Raw genomic sequence first — 18,746 nt, 5'->3', positions numbered from 1 at the left:
GGGTGAACGGGACATGGTGGATGAGGTTGGCCATGCTGTCTAACCTGGCTTTTCTCCCTGCAGCTTATGCTCAACTGCAGCCACACCAGCTCCTCCCGCAGCCATCATCAAAGCATCCACAGCCACAGTTTGTGATTCAGCAGCAGCCACAGTCACAGCAGCCTCAGCCACCACGGCCTGCACCCCAAGTCCAGTCCCAACCCCAGCTTGCCCCAGTCTCCCCAAGCCTGGCCCTACAGTCCAGCCCAGAAGATAATGCCATGCCTCTAGGTCCAGTTACACCTGCCCTGCCACTCCAGTGCCCTACTGCCCATCTGCATAAGCCAGGAAGTAGTCAGCAATGCCACCTTCCTACACCAGACACTGGGTCTCAAAATGGACATCCTGAGGGTATGTCTCATACCCCTCAGCGAAGGTTCCAGCACACCTCAGCTGTGATCTTACAGTTGCAGCCTGCTTCTCCAGTGGTAAGTAGGCTGATATTGGGGAACAGGGGGCAGTAGGAAAGCCATAGCACAGGCAGTCCTATAGTCCTGTCTCAGGGGTATTTCAGGGTAGGATGAATGTTGAAATTGTCTCTGAACATCCCAGGAAGAAGAGAGGGCTCTCCCCAACTTAGAGATGACTGAATCTTTACATCTTTGCCTGTTGCTCAAGCTCCACAGGAACCAGGGTAGTGTCCAAGATTGCAAAGGCAATCCATGAGACTCATCTCTGTCCTGCTCCTTGACAGTCCCAGCAGTGTGCTCCTGATGACTGGAAGGAAGTGGTGCCAGGGGAGAAGGGTGTGCCTGTGACTCGGCCAGGCCCACCCCTACACCAGCAAGCCATCATCACTGCCATGCCTGGTGGCCTGCCTGTACCCAAGAGTCCCAACATCCAGCAGTGCCCAGCTCACGGTATGAAGTGGGGGCCAGGGGGGAAGTGAGCCTGCCCCGCCACTGCCTGGTTCCTTTTCCTTGGCATCTAGGAGTGGAGCGGTAAACTACCAGAAACATAATGAAGCAACACAGCAGCTTGGTAGCTAGGCACAGAGCAGGGAGTGAGGGTGTGGGCTAAGGACAAAGAAAGATTGATAACCCAGAAGATAAAAAAGCAAGAGGAGCCAGGTGGTGGTGGTGCATGCCTTTAATCCCGTCACTCAGGAAACAGAGGCAGGTGGATCTCTTTAAGTTCAAGGTCAGCCTGGTCTACAGAGTGAATTCCAGGACTGTTTCACAGAGAAACCCTGTCTTGAGAAAAAAAGAAAGAAAGAGAAAAGAAGAGGCTCAGAGGGACAGAAGAGTCGGTTCTTCAGCTCTTTTGCCATTGATTTTGAATGTTGCATATATGTGGGCCAAGCTGGCAGTGGAGGTGTCAGAGGGAGTGATTGAGATTAATCATGGCCAGAGGACTGCAGAGTCTCCGAGAGAAGGGACATGCCTCTGAGGAGAGCCAGAAGGGGACTCAGAATGAGCTCAGCTTGCTGAGAGTATCTTTGAGGGAACCATGCTCATCTCTGCGGTCTCCATCTGTCTATCTGAATGACAAGTGGACTTCCCATGGCCTGGGTTTCAGGACACTGTGGGAGAGTCACAGTGGTACCTCCGCCCTCTGGAGAGATCCATTTGCTGGCCTTCTTCTCTGCCAGTCTACACAGTGATCTTGGCCCAGATCTCAGAGCCATTCTGAGCCAAGGGCTGCTTGACAGTTCAGGGAGGCAGCTCCAGCCATGCTCCATGAGTGTTGAGAGTAGGGGTGGGAGAAGCAAGAGGGAAAAAGCTCAGAAATTGAAGATTTGAAGGGAGAAATACTTGGGGATCTAAAAATTAACAAGGTATTAGAAGTTAAATAGTCTTATAAGGAGTGAGGGTAGGATCAAGGAAAAAGAAAGCCAAACAATATGGATAATGGACACTAGAAAATGAAAAGATGAAGGTCATCCATTCCCTTTTTGTGGACTTGCAAGAATGAGAGACTCCTGAAAAGCTGTCCTGGGTCTGGGGTGTGGCTCTGTGGCAGAACCCTTGTCTAGCATGTGTGACACCCTGGGATCTGCTCTGGGCCCCATCCCCAACCCCGAACAAGGGGAGGTATGAGGAGGGAAACAGCCCATGCCCTTATAGAATCCACTCAATTATTGGAAAATTCCTCTTCTAATTAAGACAGAACCTGCTGTTCTGGAACTTACCTGGTTGTGATCCTTTCCTACAAATTTGAGAGTTCATCTCATAGTGTTTCTAGAAAATTGTCCTGACTCTGTGGGGGGTAGGGGAGCACATTTAAAGACCTGAGGTTTTTGTTTGTTTGTTTGTTTTTTTATTTTTCCTTCATGGCATATCAAGACCCCCATTCCCATATTTCTAGTCATGCTTCTCTATGCTCTGCCTTTTCATTGATTCTCTTAAAGTATAACTCCTCAAATTAAACACATTAGTTCCAAATATCAAAAGCTACCATCTCAGCCAGGCAGTGGTAGGGCACTTCTTTATCCCAGCACTCAGGAGGCAGAGGCAGGTGAATCTCTGTGAGTTCAAGGCCAGCCTGGTCTACAAAGTGAGTTCCAGGATTGCCAGGGCTGTTACACAAAAAAAACCCTGTCTCAAAAAACCACATACATACACATACACACACACACACACACACACACACACACACACACACACACACACACGTCCATTACTCACTCATAGTACTCTTGAGAAATAAGCATCACCATCCTCTTCATTCTAGAAGTGGGGACAAAAGCCAAGAAGGAGCAGCTCCAGGTTACAGGGCTATGAGAGGGCAACACCCTGGCTCTAGCCCCGAGTGCTGCAGCTCCTTCACCCACCATTATTAGGCCATGCACACAAGGCCACACCTTCATTCCTCCATCCAGCGGGAACAGTGCTGTTGGGCCAGTGTTGTGCCAACTGGATTCCAGGAAGCTGGGTTGTTTTGCTTTTGCTTTTGAGGTTTCTTTGACAGGAGTTGCTGTCTTATTGGGTCTCCTTGGTCTCCAACTTGCATTACTTATATTTTGAGCAAAAGTACAATTACTTATGTCTGTTGGATGATCTTGTGTGAATTTAGCCCACAGTTCCAGAGAATAATTCGTTCCTAAAGCTTTCCTTGAACTTTCTCTGCCAGGCTTTATATAGATTTCCTCCCTGAATCCTGATAATTGCCCTTGAGAGTCTGAATCTCATTATCCTCATTTTAAAGATGAGGAAACTAAGGTGCAGGGTCAGTGGAGAGGCAGGGATGACTTACATCTGAATTCTGTTATTCATTATGCACAGCTTAGCTACAGGTGAGTTACAGGAATAAGCATTACCCTGCTCTCTATTCTAGAAGGGTCAAACAAATTCTGGAAGCAGCAGCCCAAGTCCTTCCAGAATGTGTGTTCTTTCACCAACTTGATGATGGAAGTGCCAAATAGGATCCACCTGAGGAGCCGAGCAGTGCTTCCAGAGTGCTGGTAACCAACACTCTTCATTCAAATACAATCATCCAACAACCCCTAAATCAGCTGGCATTTGCTTTCCTTTTTCTATTTGGTCCATAAGGCTGTCAGAAATTTCTGAAGTCCAAGCAAGGCCATAAGCACAACACAAGCATCCTGATCTTGATGTTCCCATCTTCCAAGAGAAATCAACTTTGTGTAGTATAGGCAATTGTCAGCCACCCAATCCTTAGACAGCTACGCATACTGCCTATGTTTGAATGCCTACTTGGGGACAAAGCCCTGTAGGTTGTACGGTAAGGTCCAGAGAAATAAAGACTGTTCCCTACCATCAAGGAGCTTACACACAGGAGATTACAATGAGAGCTACACTTTTATATGTGCCACAATGGGCTCTTCGGTAAATGCTTTCCAAGTTACAGAGGGAAATGTGACTGCCAAGTGGAGATTATCAGGTTAGATTTCAGAGAGGAAGTGGCATTGCTATAAAGCAGGGGTTGGCAAACTGTAGCCCCCAGGCTACATCTGTTACATTGCCAGTGTTTGCACAGCCCTGAAAGTTAATCACAAACATAATGAACAAAATAATACTTTTTCACGATGTGAGAAAATGCATGAGATTCAGATGTTCGTGTTCACTGTGAGGCTCTGTGGGAACACAGATAGTCACACATTCATTACAGCAGCTCTCAGATTCAGCAACAGTAGGATGGAGCAGCTGGGGCCCAGAGCATATGGTCTACAAGGTCTAAGGTATTTATTTCTTCTGTGGCCCCTTTCAGAAGTTTGCCAACTGCTGGTCCTTTTGACCTTGAGGGATGGGTAGGGCTTGGCTTGTAATGTCAGGGACAGCGCCTTTCTGGCAGAACTGTGGAAGTTAAGACGGAGGGCAGAAGTGTGGCCAAGTGCCGGACAGAAGTTGGGATGTTCAGTCCTTTGCCATCTTCCCTTTTAAAACCAAATGTGTGAAGGAAAGGGGAATGTGAATTCTACTGCAAAGAAGGTTGAAAGTTTGCAAAGTAAAGCAAGAAAATGAGGGGAGCGTGCAGGAAATAGAAAACATGGACAAAGTGAAGCCGGAGCAGGGGGAAAGAGGGTGGTGGAGGAGGGATGGATGAAGAAAATCAATGGATGGGAAAATACGGAGACCAGTGAGAAGTTAGGATTGGGGAGTCATTGTGTCCACCCAGCAGTTTCTCTGAGGTTGGTGCCACTCTCGTGTCCGCGTACCCCCTAGCCTGCTTACTGCGTGAGGGTACCTCACCAGGACAGTTCAAGTTAAAACAGTGTGTTTGGGAAAGAAAACTAACATTTATTGGGCTCCCACTGTGCACCAGGCACTGCAGGCAATTTGTAAATCAGTTAACCCTCACATTAAACCTGGCGGTAGGGATTACGCCTTTTATGGAGGTAGGACTGGGTCCCTTTGGTCATTACTTCACCTCTGATCCTCGCTCCCAGTGGGGAGGATAATGACCACTTGGAGGGTTATTGTGGACAATAAGGGAGAGGGTGCGTGCACTTCGCCCTGACACGCACTAACCCTCAATCATTAAGACTCGCCTCCGAGACCCCACAGGGAGCCACCGGGGCGGGGGTCACAGGCCACGGGTCCCCAGGGGCCCCGCGCCGGACGCCTCCGAGCCTTCCGGAGGACGCGGGGCGGGGCTCGGGCGCACAAAGGAAGCGCGCGGGCCGCGTCGGCCGCCCCGCCGCCGCGCGCCCCGCCTCGCCCCGCCCGGGCGGAGGCGGCCCGGGAGCCGGCCGGGACGCGCCGCATTGTCTCCGCGGCGTCGCAGCCCTCGAGCGCTCGCCGCAGCCGGTTGCTACCCGCGCCCGTCGGCCGGCCCCGCGCCCTGCGCCCTTTGTCCAGGCCCCCGGCCCAGCGGTCGGATGCGCCGCGGCAGCCCCGGCCCCGGCTCGGAGGCTCCCGGCGCAGAGGACGCGGCCCGCCCGGGCCCCCGCTCCAGGCGGCACCGGGCCGAGGGGCTGCGTAGGCCCCGCCCGGTCAGGCCCGCCCGGGCCCCGGACAGGTCAGTGCTGCCGCGGGGAGGGATCGCGCCGTGCCAGGAACGGGCGTCGCCCTGGGCCTCGCGGAGGCCTGTGGGCCGCGCTGCCGCGCCCGGCCTCCGGGGAGGGCCTGAGCCGCCTCCGCTCTCGGTCCCGCCGGCCAATGCTCCCGCTCCGGGCCTCCGGATCCCCGTGTCCCGCGTCCCGCGGGGGCTTGTATTGATGGGAAAGGGCAAGCTGTTCTGTGGCTCCTCTTCCATTTTTAGAAGAGCGTTTTCTCACCCTCCGGTGCCAAACGAAGGTATGCTGCGTCTGGGGGCTCCTTCCGTTAAATCCGGAGTCTGAGCGTCTGTTTAAATTGACGTCCAGAGAGAGGGAGGTAATATGCACGGCCAGAATGCGAACCTGTGAAGTTGCCGCCAGAACGCCTAAGCACCGATTACCCTCGTCGTGTGCCAGTCTGTGCCAGTGAGACCCCGCCGCCCCTTAGCTGCCGAAGGTTTCGCTAGCTTAATACTAACAGTTCCCATCAACTTGACTTCCCACGCCAGACCTAGTCGGCCTACCTTTCAGTGCTGTCTGCTGAGCTCACTTTTCTTACTCCTCCTTTACAAATCAATGACAGCTTTCCCCCTGCGACTTTTCCCATCCTTGATCCTTAATCCCCTCTATTAGCATATTAGGCCCAGAGGATGTCCTGTGAAGTTAACTACGGACTTAAATCCTCCTGTGTCCGCAATTTTCCTAGGCCAGCCCTAATTTAAACTATTCCATCTCGTTGCCAGCCTGAGCTCTCAATTTTAGGTTTAGAAAGTAATGTCACTTTCACTGTACCAGACCCCACTGTCCTGGCCTTTTTCAGCCTTTTGGCCCTGGGGCATTACTGGGTAATCCAATTATCATTCACCTGGGATTTTTCTAACCCCTCCTGAGTCAACCCAAATGTTAGAACTGCTAGGATTTCTAGGTCAGTGTGAATATTACAGGCTAATGAAGCAAGGGAATTGTTCCTTGTTCTTGTATTTCTGCACACAGAGTCTCTCTCTCTCTCTCTCTCTCTCTCTCTCTCTCTCTTTCTCTCTCCTCTCTCTCTCTCTCTCTCTCTCTCTCTCTCTCTCTCTCTCTCTCTCCTCTCTGCCCCCCCTGCGCTTTTATTCCCACAGAGTGCTGCAGACCTATGGCTAGTGTTTAGATTTGGGTCGCCAGGAGTTGTAGGGAGTCCCATCATTTTGCCTGGAAAATAAAAAGTAGTTTATTAACATAGTCATCAGGGCAAGAGATTTCATCTTGAATCTTCCAACAGCCCCACAGCTGAACAACTCTGGTCTTGTTCAGTTCAATTTGGCACATTTTACCAGACCTGTTTTATATAAAACACTATGTTGAGCTCCACAGGCAGTTTAGTAAAAGATAGCCCCCAGCATCCAGATTGTTTGGGAATCTTCACACTTTTATCCACTGTTCATTTCTGCTCCTAAGTACTTGCCCCAGTGAGGTGGGGACGGCTTGGCTTCTTTACAGGGTGGTTTGTTTTACCCAGCGTCCAGCAGATGGGGAGTGGTGCTCCTTTGGCACCTGCTCTCTCCTGGCACTATAATATGAGTTCTGCTTCCCTGCTCACCCAAGATGTCTCCAGGCTTGCCTTTATATACCACAGAGAACAGATGTCTTTTTTCCCCCTGAAGTTTTAGTCCACTGTGCTGTGGTTCTTGGGACTCAGGAATATACAGCTTGTTTTCACCCACTCCTCTCTTCCCTTCAATGTTCCTGGCTAATGTGGCTGTGGGCATTTAGTGAATGTTGATATTTTATCCTGTAGCTGCCTTCTAGCCCTTTGCACTTTTCTGGGTGTTTGTTTATGACAATGGTAATGGAACCCATGGCTTTAGACCCTTCCAACTTTCCCCTATGCCCTGATTTAGTTTTTAATTTACCTCTGCCAAGTGGGCTTCATACATACTGCTTCCTTCCCTGGAAGTGAAGAGGAAACTGCCAACCCCTTCCTTCTGTGGCAGAAACAGTTTTCTGGCTGCAGGTCTCCAAACATGTCTGTGGGCTCTGCACTCTCTTGTGGAGGACAACCTCATAGGAAGGTGTTTTGTTCTGAGTCTGTCATTGACTTGAGTCTAAGCTGACTGACCCTGAGATTGTCTTTTCTGCCAGAGATCCCCTTCCCCCAGCTCTGACCTGGGCTGCCTATTTGCTCTGGCTCAGCCCCAGAATCCACGCTTTTTCAGACCACATCCTCTTCCTGCCTTACTCATTTCCTGTCTCACATGCTTTGGATCTTTAGTTCTGATTTTTTTTTTTTTTTTGAGACAGAGGGAATAAATTGGAGAGGGATCAAGGGGAGAGATGAGCTTAAAATTTGAAATATTCTTGTCTCTATCCTTACATGCTCTTTCTTGCTCATCTGCCTCCCCAAGGTTGTCTTTTTTTAGGGAAACACACACAGAGAAAACAGTACTAAGAGTTTTTATCTGTGCTAGGGAATGTCATAGTGGAATCGCTTTCTATCTCTTTTCCTGTTGTGAATATGTGTATAAAGAGGTGTTGTACCTTCTAGGTAGGCCTCCTTGCCCAGTAAAGCTCACGTATCTCCTGTCAATCCTTACAGCAAGCCAAAATGAAGCTAAAAACTAGGGAATGAGGTGTGATTCTGAACCTATTACATGTTAATAGGAAAGTAACACATGCTTTTCTCTTCTTGAATGAATCCAGTTTGTGCTGAAGTTCTTCCAGCTGTCCAGTTTTAATCTCCAGGCATTTGGTCCCACACAGTGTCATGAGAGTAGGGAGTCATCTTAAATGGTGGGTCTTTCTTTGTCTTGTGCCTCTTGGCAATGGGATGATGAAGGTGACAGTTTGCAGTAGTTGGGAAAAATCTCCAACAAAGCTGTGTTCTTTGGTGTGCTCCTAAGGAGACTATCTTGAAGTGAGGACCAGTGTGAGCCTTCTGCTCCCGAGGGATATCGAGGTGCTCTGAGCATTCTGATTGGGCCCTTGTATTATTAACACAGAAACCTCTCACCCATGATTGATTCAGACCTGGCCTCCCCTCGAGGTAGAGGCCTGAAAGCGTACAGATTTATGATTTAACTGTTGGTGTGGAATGGCACAAACTACACCATGAGTCGCCATTGGAAAAGGCTTGTAGCATGTTTTCTGTTAAAAAAAAAAGTGGCACTTGGGATAAATTTAATCTACACATTAAATAGATGTAGGTTTCATTTTAAGAATTGACATTTAGCTGGGCGTTGGTGGTGCACGCCTTTAATCCCAGCACTCGGGAGGCAGAGGCAGGTGGATCTCTGAGTTCGAGACCAGCCTGGTCTACAAGAGTTCCAGGACAGCCTCCAAAGCCACAGAGAAACCCTGTCTCGAAAAACCAAAATAAATAAATAAATAAATTGACATTTAAATTTTTCATTTTCAGTTCCTAGCTACATCATAATACTGGTTTGGTATTTGTAAAGATATCAGAGACAAACCATCTTTAATTTTACTTCATATCATAGGTACTTGAGGAATTGTTAGGCAGATAGTTAGCCATTTGTCCAAGACAATGTAGTTCTTAATTAAATTTTAGATTTTTCTCTCATTAGTAACAAAATGGAATATGACTGACATGATCAAAAAGTAAGTTATTTTTAAAATTTTTTAGATTTAATTTTCAGTGTGTGAGTGTTTGTCTGTTTGTATGTATCAATGACCACATACATGCCTGATGCTCATAGGGGGGTAGAAGAGGCCATCAGATTGCCTGGAACTGGAGTTACAGACAGTGCTCTGTAGGTTCTGGGAGCCAAACCTGCGTCCTCTACAGAAACAACAAGTGCTCTCAACAACTGAGCCACCTCTTCAGACCCTCAAATGTGCTGTTTGTACAGTTAACCAAGAGTCATGCAATGTAAAATTACTAGGGGAGGTTATGTGTGTAATGTTCATGTGTATGCATGTGCATGCTTATCTTCCTTATGGTTTGTTTTTGTTTTTTTTTCTGTTTTGTTTTGTTTTCGAGACAGGGTTTCTCTGTGCAGCTTTGGAGCCTATCCTGACCCTGTGGACCAGTCTGGCCTCGAACTCACAGAGATCCGCCTGCCTCTGCCTCCCAAGTGCTGGGACTAAAGGCGTGCACCACCAACGCCCATGTTTTTTGACACAGAGTCTTTCACTAAACCTGAAGCTCACTGGTTGGCTGGATTATTTGACTAGGAAGCCCCAAAGATCCTCCTCCTGTCTCTACCCCTTAGCGCTGGGGTTATAGACATGTACCACCGTGCCTGGCTTTTTCCATGGGTGCTAGGAATCTGAACTCATGGACAAGCACTTTACAAACTCCCCAGAATTATTAGTTTTAGAAAACAGCAGTATAGTCAGAAACAACAAGTTATATAACTTTCACTCATGGATTCATTATTACACTATAGAGGCCCCTTCATAACTTTGTAACTCCTCTCACTTCCAGATAGTGTTAGTGAAAGGAGAGTGGTGTCCTGTCTTTCAATTTCCAAGTATTGTAGTTCAAATGAGTCCAAAGACAACACTGTTTCTACATCTGCTAAAGAAGTAGATGGTGTTAAATGCAGCGTGCCAGTGTTCTGAGATGAATCCAGATGTTAGAGGTCAGGTTTCCTATTCAACGTTCTTTAAAGCATACTTAGTGGTCAAATATTAGGAAAAGATGACTTCAATGCCATGTTATAATGAAGTCCTCCTTGGTGGATTAGGGGGACCAGGCCTGATGTCATGTTGAAACCCTCAGCAAGAAAACAAAGGTTCATGACTACTGAGAATTACTTTCAGAGCCCTAGCTGCACAGCTCTCATGCCTCAAACACTGCATAGTATTCCTAGTTAGTGATATCTTCAGGATATCTGGGTATGGCCCAGAGCTACACAGCAGTGTTAACATTTGAAACAACCAAAGCAAGTGACAATCTAAAATTAATGTGAAGCAAATGCATTCTTTTAAAGTGGATTTGTTCCATTTTTCCAGACATGGGGTTATCAGTACTTAGCTACTAGTTGACCTAGGCAGCAGCAAAAACAAACAATACTTAAGAGTGTGGGATGAGCCGGGCGTTGGTGGCACACACCTTTTGTTTTTGTTTTTTGTTTTTTTTGTTGTTTTTCCAGACAGGGTTTTTCTGTGGCTTTGGAGGCTGTCCTGGAACTAGCTCTTGTAGACCAGGCTGGTCTTGAACTCACAGAGATCCACCTAGCCTCTGCCTCCCGAGTGCTGGGATTAAAGGCATGTGCCAGCCAGGCGTTGGTGGCTCACGCCTTTAATCCCAGCACTCAGGAGGCAGGTTGATCACTGTGAGTTCAAGGCCAGCTTGGTCTACAGCGTGAGTGCCAGGATAGGCTCTAAAGCTACACAGAGAAACCCTGTCTCGAAAAACCAAAAAAAAAAAAAAAAAAAAAAAAAAAAAAAAAGTGGGCTCTGCCAAGCCTGACCCCCAGACTTATGTCCCAGGATCCATGTGACACAGAGACCCACCTCTCATGTCCATATACACACCCCTCTGTCATACAGTTAAACATTAATAAGAGTAGTGCTTTCTGAGAACCCATCAGAATTAACTTGTAACGGATCCATCTGGACCATTATGTAGACCAGACAGCTGAGGCTGGTGCCATCTCCTGCATCCCCTCCTTGGCTGCCATTTATGTTACCTTCAATGATCCCACAGTTAGCTGCCAAAAATAGTGAAGTTAGCATATCAGGGGGCATCATTGTATTTCCCTATGACTAGCCTGAAGATAATTAGAACATTTACTGGAATTTTTAAAATCTGTCTTCCATGAGTTTATTTTTAGCATTTTAAACTGATTTCATTTCACAGGGGAAACCACTTCCTGGCATTGTAAGTTCCACCCTAGCCCTGTATTCCTAGGTAGAAGTTCTTCCTTTGACAAGACTCAGAAACCCTTTGGTTTCTGGGGTCCTTCTGCACTGTCTAATGATGACTGTTAGCCTCTGTAGGAAAGATGCCATAGGGAATTTGGTGTTTGTCTCCTTGGCCTTTGGAGTAATAGTCTTGGTGATGGTGAATCAAGTTGGCTTTCCCTGAAGAGCAGAGCACTTATATTACGTTGCAGTCGTAGCAAAGTAGAGATAAATAACATCTTTGTGAAGACTGACCTTGGGTGTGCAAAGACAAGGCACGGGGTATACCCTCAGCAGACACAGCATGGGAGACAGGAACAAGGCTCGAGGGCTGGCGTGTGGGACTGGGTGGGGTCGGGCTTAGTGAGAGTGAGGTGAGGGCCACATCTGAGTGTTGTGCCTTGTGATCTTAATTTTCTCTCTGGAGGCACACATGTCACACTTCAGGAGGCTGAGGTCTAGTGTAGCCTGGTGGCATCACAGGCTAGGGTAAGCCCAGTGTCTTTCTGCTTCATCATTTAATCAAAACCAGCATTCCCCATAAACAAACTGTAATTTATTGTTCATAAAGAGAGAGAAACTGAGACTACTTGGTGAACAGCTTGTGCCTGCGGTTATCACAGGTGGCAGCCAGAACCAGCATTTATTCTGCCCTGCCACTCTGGATCTCCTCCTCCTGGGACTGGGATACCTCTGTAGAGCCTTTCCCTTGCTGTCATAGCATCTGCCAGAGCCCTGTGATGGAGACAGGCTGGGAGTCCTTGAGCAGGAGGGCATTGGACACCTTCCTGTGACAGACCTGTTAAACAGAACAGACTAGACTCTGCCTTGACCCCTGCAGCCGGGATTGACTAGCATTCCTGGTACCCTGGCCTGTTGGAAGTCACTGCAGAAGCTGATTGACCACCACAACAGTCTCTTAACATCAGCCCTCAGCCCATTATGACACTGAGCCTGAGGCCTAGGAAGCAGTACAGGGCTCTAAGTGGAAATCCCCCACTGCTCCCTTGTCCTCAGCTGCATGGCGGAGAGTGGCTGTCTCCTGCACTGATTGCTTCCCTCCTAGCTCTGGGTGACAGCTTGGAAAACATCCAGCTGTTTACAATTCCACTTCTGCACACTCTAGCCGGTGATTTGGGGGTGAGTCAGACTGGCCCTCTCTGCCTGTCCTGAGAGACAAGGGCCCTGAAAGTCAGTTGTATAGCAGTGGCTGCCAGGAGGGAGGGTTTGGCCCTCTACCTAAGGCTGTAGGCAGATATTCAGCTCATACCCAGAATGCTGAGAAGCTCGTCTGCCCTCCTGGCCTGCTAACCTAGCCTCAATGAGGTCATCCTGAAGTGGCATTCAGGCTGACTTGAGGTCACCTGGCTCAGCTGCTTTCCCATCCTGCTGGCCAGCTCCCTCCTCCACAGGGAACCTGGGATGGAGCCAGAGTCTTGCCTCAGTGCCTGTAAAGCTCCCTGCTGTGCCAGGCTGAGTGTCCAGGCATCACTCCTCTGGAAAGGCTCTTCAGCTGAGGAAGGTGCTCTGAGGCTGGAGCCAGAGCCAGAGCTTGTGGCCTCCAGGCAACAGATGTGTCTCACAGCTCTATCCTTATAAGAACTGAGAAGGCGACAGGCAGTGGCTAATCCAGGATTCAGGACCCAGTGTAGGGAGGAGCCTGCAATTTTCTCCCCACTAAGAGCTCCTTTGGTGTGTTCTAGAAGATACCATCTTCCAAATAGCAGTCACTCTTGCTTGGATTCTAAAAAGCACACCTGTAATGTATGCAGTCTGCATGGGAGATGTATGTGTGGTCATCGTCTAAATTTAGAGTAAACATTTGTGGGAGAAATGACTCATCCTAAATTGTAAGTGTGGGAACCGTGGCACTAAGTGCTGGTATGCGAGGCCTACTGAGAGGCTGTGCGCTGCTTCCCTTCTGGCATCTTGGAGTATTGACCTGATGAGCCGCGTTCCTTTTCTTATTAGTTCAAGTCCCCATCTGGGAATCACTCACCTAGATCGTTGCCCGTTCCCAAACCCTGACGTCCCGGACCACACATGGTACCTCTGCTTTGGTGTCCCAAATGGAGGACACATTTCCTGCCCTCATGCTGTTCCCAGCCAGTCAAAGCCTCGCCATCCCCACTCTGTCTGCTCCACTTATGCAGCCCCTCCTGAGAGACCGAAACCACTAAGTTGTGCCCAACTTCTCCTTCATGACCTGGGATGTACTCCATACTTATCTTGTTGCTGTGGCAAACTATAAGACAAAAAAACCTAAGAAGTGCATTTTGGCTGTCCACCATGATGGAGTAGGCATAGTGGTAGGAGCTTGAATCCACTGGTCACATTGTGTCCACAGTCAGGAAGCAGAGAGCAGATTGGTTACTAGGCTCATTTTCTCCTTTTAATTCACTTTGGTCCCCCAGCTCATGGAATGGTGCCAACCACTGCCATCACACCTCTCTGGAAACATGCTTACAGACAAGTCCAAAGTTTGTCTCATGAGTGAAGCTAAATCCTCCAAAGTTGACAAGGTTAACCATCACACACAGGAAGTCCCTGAATCCTGAAGGCCAGTCGCCTCATGCCTTAGACTCAGGGCCCCTTCAACTGGCTCTGGTCCCCTCCCCTCTTCTCCCTCCATACCTCTGGGTCCCTAAGCAGTGTGGGAAAGGGTATGTTTACCTGAGCAAATGACTGACAGCAAAGTCTGAATGGGTATAACCACACTTTCATTTTAACATTCTCCCATGAGTCTCTTTGTGAAGAGTATCTGGATTGAGCTCCAGCCCACCCCTTCTTCAGCTGTCTTCTGGGAAGGGACAGCTCCCTCACTTTCACAGTGCCACTAACTTCTTTGGGGGTCCAGATAGAGCTAAAGAAATTAGGAAGAGTGGCCTCAGACCTTTCCACAGGCCTGCTACTCTACCTTTCTTCTCTGTAAGGTGGCCTGCTGCTGGCACCAGGTGTGGCTGCCTCTCACTGTTTCCTGGATACAGGTCCAGAGGCATCACTGCAGGTGCTTCCCTGAGAACAGGCGAGCTGGGGCACAAGCATGATTGCAGTGCTGAGCCTGGGGCAAGGGCTCTATCAGAGGTGTTTCCTTAAATTCTTTGTTAATTTCATTAGCTTTTTCCCGTACTGTAACCAGCCAAGACATCCAATGTCAGCCTCTGACTCACACACACTTACGCACTCACACATCGGCCCTCCGCATTCCTGAATAACAGATGGTTTGTGTCATCTGGACATAGGAAGAACCTGGTTCTGAACTGGCCAGCTCCGATCTCTCTCAGCCGACTGGAAAGTGTCTCTGTAGCAGCCTCCCTGCTTTTGCCTCTTCAGGTCATCCTGTCTTGCCAAGGATGATGAACTTGGTGCCCATACTCTCCTCTGCTGAGGAAATCTTCCAGAGGGGCAGTGAAATTGGAAATAGCAGCTGGCATTAATGGGCAGGTCCACAGAAATGCCACTTATAGAGTAGACACCAACTATGCCACTCATTGTCACCTGTGGCAGGTCTCTTTGCAGTACCAAGGATACCTATATTCTTTATGATGATGACAAAGACTAAGTTTATTATTGTTTATTTTTATCGTATCGTATTTATAATTCATTGCATTTTAACGGGTCTTCAGCATGTGTCATATTTTGGATATTAGGTTAGCCCCTGTGGGCAGAGAGGTGACTGGGTCACAGCCCCTGCCTTGGTTAACAGAAGTAGCCAGTCCCAAAGAGGATGATCTCAAAACAGTAGCATAAACAGGGGCCACTGGGTCGGCCTTCCTATTTCTCCCCCTTGCAAAAGAGCTGTTTCTGTCAGCCTGTGAATGAGATCAGCAGCGAGAAGCAACCTAGTGGCTAATCATTGGCTCGTACTAGTAGTCCATTTGTGGTCAATTTAAAGAAGTTCCAGCCTGCCTTTTCCCAGCACAGCTTGGTCCATTTCCCCCTCACCGCCATTCTGTTGAGGTCCTAACTGTAGGAAGGCATCTGAGACCTGTGGGAATCCCCCTGGCTGGAGTGCACTGAGGAACTGAATTCCAAAGACAGAGTTTCTTTGTCTCTTTTCTTTGCCTCAGGCCAGCAGGGCGGGTTCCTGCAAGTTTCACTGTCAAAGCGGCTTTTCCCCAAACAGGCTGCAAAGCAGTCTGGGAGAGTGGAAAGCAGATTAAATTAATCTCAGTGTGCTGAGCATGGCAGGGGGTGAGACTGTTTGGTTCTTCCAGAAATAGCCCAAACTCTTTGTTACTAAAGCAGGTGATGAACTAGACAGCTTTGTGACGGTGGCAAAGCTAGACAGCTGTGAACACCTTCCTCTGCCCCTGGGGTCCTGTCTCCTATAATCTCTCCCCGGGGTTACGATGGGGACTAGAACTTGTGGTGTCAGCGTGAAGGAGTTCATTTGTTTGTCTTTTCATCATAAGATTAACAACAACAACAACAAAAAATGATGATATCAGAGTCCTTGCTTCCCATCAGTGAGCACTGATTTGTAACCTCTGCTGATGAATGCCTGGAAGACTGCCTTTTCTGCCTTGACAGGGTCCATTGACAGCACAGACCTAAGACAGGAAGGAAGGGGTTGGAGCTGGGGACATTACAGGTGAGCAAGACTAGAAAGAGCCCACAGAAAGGGGACAGGGTGTCAGGAGCAGTTTGGGGATGAGTGCCAGTGACTGATGGGAGGTGGCAGTGATCCCAGAGTGGCAAGGAGAGTGGATTCCTTCTAGTTTAATTCCATAGTAAGGACCAGAAACATTGGAAATCACACACTTCTTCAGCCTGGGCTCAGGCAGGCCTGTGGCTGTTCAGAAACAAACAGTAGCGAGGTGTGGTGGTGCACAGCTTTGAGCTCAGCACTAGGAGGCACCGAATACAGCCAAGACAAGAGGGTCTCATGTGTAAGGCTGGCCATAGCAACTTGGTGGGAATCCTTGTCTCTAGATGGAAAGACAGATAGATACGAACCAAGAATCTCTCTCTCTCTCTCTCTCTCTGCGATACTCACGTGGTAGGTCCTGACATCTTTATTTGATAGCCTGTGGAATAGGCTGAGAGGTCCAGGACCTGGTGTGATCCACTGGCTGATGGAGACAGTCGCTTGGCCTTGCCAGCCTGTGTTTGCTCGGTGTAACTGTCTCATTAGCTTGTCTCTGATCTTAAGGAACATAGCCAGGATTAATGGCAGAAATTAGTAGGAATTTAAAATTTGAAAAAGAAATTTAGTTTGTTTGTGTTGTCAGCTTGATCATGGCTGTTTCTAGATGGTAAAAATAAGTTTTTTTTCAGTTTCTAAACATTTTTACTAAAAAAAAAAAAAAAAAAAAAAAAGCTAATTCCAAAGGGAAGGTTTCCAGTCAGGGATGGTGACGCACGCCGTACGCCATTAATCCCAGCACTCAGGAGGCAGAAGCAGGAGGATCTCGGTGAGTTTGAGGCCAGTCTGGTCTACATATTAAGTTCCAGGACAGCCAGGTCTGTTACACAGAGAAACCCTGTCTTGAAAAAACAAAAAGAAAAGGAAAGAAAGAGGGATCATCTTTGTTTTCTACAGAAAAGCCAACGCTATTAAAATTTCTTTTAAATTAGCGCAAACATTTAAAAGGTTTTTTTTTTTAACTTGCTGGTATAACTTTGAGTCAGATACAAATTAATTTTTAAGACTTTTAAAAATTATTTTGTGTGTGTGTAAGCATACACACATGCACATATTTAAAATTATTTTTTGTGTGTAAGCATACACACATGCACATACACATATATTTAAAATTATTTTGTGTGTGTGTGAGCATACACACATGCACATACACATATATTTAAAATTATTTTGTGTGTGTGTGTAAGCATACACACATGCACATACACATATATTTAAAATTATTTTGTGTGTGTGTGAGCATACACACATGCACATACATATATTTAAAATTATTGTGTGTGTGTGTGTAAGCATGCACACATGCATATATATTTAAGTGCAGTTGTACATTTGTCACAGAGTACACCTGTGGTGGCCGGAGGACAGCTTTCTGGGTTTGTTTTCTCTTCCACTGTAGATTCTGGGCATCAGACTCAGGTCATAGGCTTGTAGGACACTCATTGAGCCATCTCACCCACCCCAGAAATTAGGTTTAAAAACCTTCATCGGTCGTATCTCCTGGGGGACTTCTGCTCAGCTCTGAGTCTGTTTCTAGTAGGGCTCTGTAGGAATGAGGGCTGGAGGCGGGTCATAGGCTGTCTTTTCTCATTAAGAAAGATTGTTCCTGGTTGTCTGGATCAGGACTGCTGGTAAGAGAATGAACTCCAGGTTGGAGCTATGCCGGAGCCACGTTAGAAATCATCACTAGAATGTTCCTGTTTTTATTTCCTTGTGTGCATGATTGGGTACCATGAATTCCCATTTCCTGGGGATATTTTGGCTCCTTAGCATGAAATAAATGTCTTTATATAGAAAGTGTTTATAGAAGTTACCTAAGTAACAATGTGCTGTAGTTTTTTATTTTATTATTTTAATACTGTTTCTAATTGCTTATCATGCACCACTGGCTTATGCTTCATGTTCATAGGCTTGTTGCAATAAAGAAATGGCTTTTCCACTTTTCTCTTTTAGGAAGTTCCAGGTTCCTAAAGCACTTGGTGGTGACAGAGAACAACCTTGGGAAGGGTACTGAGGAGAGGGCTCTGGGAGACAGAGGCAGGCTGATCTCTATGAGTTCCAGGCCAGCCTGGTGTATAGAGTGAGTTCCAGGACAGGCTCCAAAGCTACACAGAGAAATCCTGGGGGGGGGGGACAATTAAGCTTAGAATGAGGTGGCAAAGCCTTGCACCTCTATAGCAGTGAGGCATGTCATTCAGGAGATGATGGCAGAAGGGAGAAGAGGTGGCCCACCCTGATGGTCTGTGGGAGGCACCCATCCCACTCTTTGGAGCATTGTGTTGAGTTTTCCAAAGGAGAAATTAAGGTTGTCCAGAGAGGTGGAGGGTAGGTCTGTGGTTTGCTAAAGGGTTGGATGGAGTGTCTACTGTGCTCTGAACAAGTGGTATGATAAAAGCAGGGGTCACAGAGAAAAATGGCAGCTTGTACCAGCAGCTTCAACACTGGAGAAAAAATAACCCCATAACTTAGTGCAGTAGCCTCCAAAGGATAGTGTCTACTGATGTTTCAGCCCCCAAATTTCCAAGGCACCAGTTTCAGAGTGCTGTTAAAAATCTGACCCTCCAAGGAAACTGGTAGAAAGTTCCTCTAACATCTGTCCACCAAATTGCTTTATTATACCACAAGCCTGTGATTAGTGGAGCTTCTTGGTCTGACTTTAAATGTCACGATCACTATTTATTTAGAATTCTCTGTAAATAGAGTGTTGCTTTGTTTAACTGCCTGAGGCCTTACTCTTCAGGGATAGAATTCTGGCCTGTTCAGCCTGTT

The 18,746-nt window shown here is 47.6% G+C and overlaps 1 protein-coding gene across 9 annotated transcripts in view; it reads left to right on the top strand.

Annotated features, from left to right (window-relative positions):
• The window catches only part of Phc2 (polyhomeotic homolog 2), a 101,403-nt gene that overhangs the window by 68,742 nt on the left and 13,915 nt on the right, over positions 1-18,746 (top strand). For 7 of the 9 annotated variants that reach the window (XM_027399351.2, XM_027399350.2, XM_035439605.1 and 4 more), the window contains 2 exons: positions 64-467; positions 734-899. In XM_027399351.2, coding sequence (XP_027255152.1) covers positions 64-467; positions 734-899 — 570 coding nt within the window. Of the gene's footprint in view, positions 1-63; positions 468-733; positions 900-5,328; positions 5,461-5,604; positions 5,739-18,746 lie in introns of those variants that run through there. The other 2 variants (XM_027399355.2, XM_027399354.2) reach the window with 2 other exon arrangements.

Source organism: Cricetulus griseus, chromosome 2, assembly GCF_003668045.3.
Source record: "Cricetulus griseus strain 17A/GY chromosome 2, alternate assembly CriGri-PICRH-1.0, whole genome shotgun sequence".
In the NCBI taxonomy this organism is placed as follows: domain Eukaryota; kingdom Metazoa; phylum Chordata; class Mammalia; order Rodentia; family Cricetidae; genus Cricetulus; species Cricetulus griseus.
This window is presented reverse-complemented; position numbering and strand designations above follow the sequence as displayed.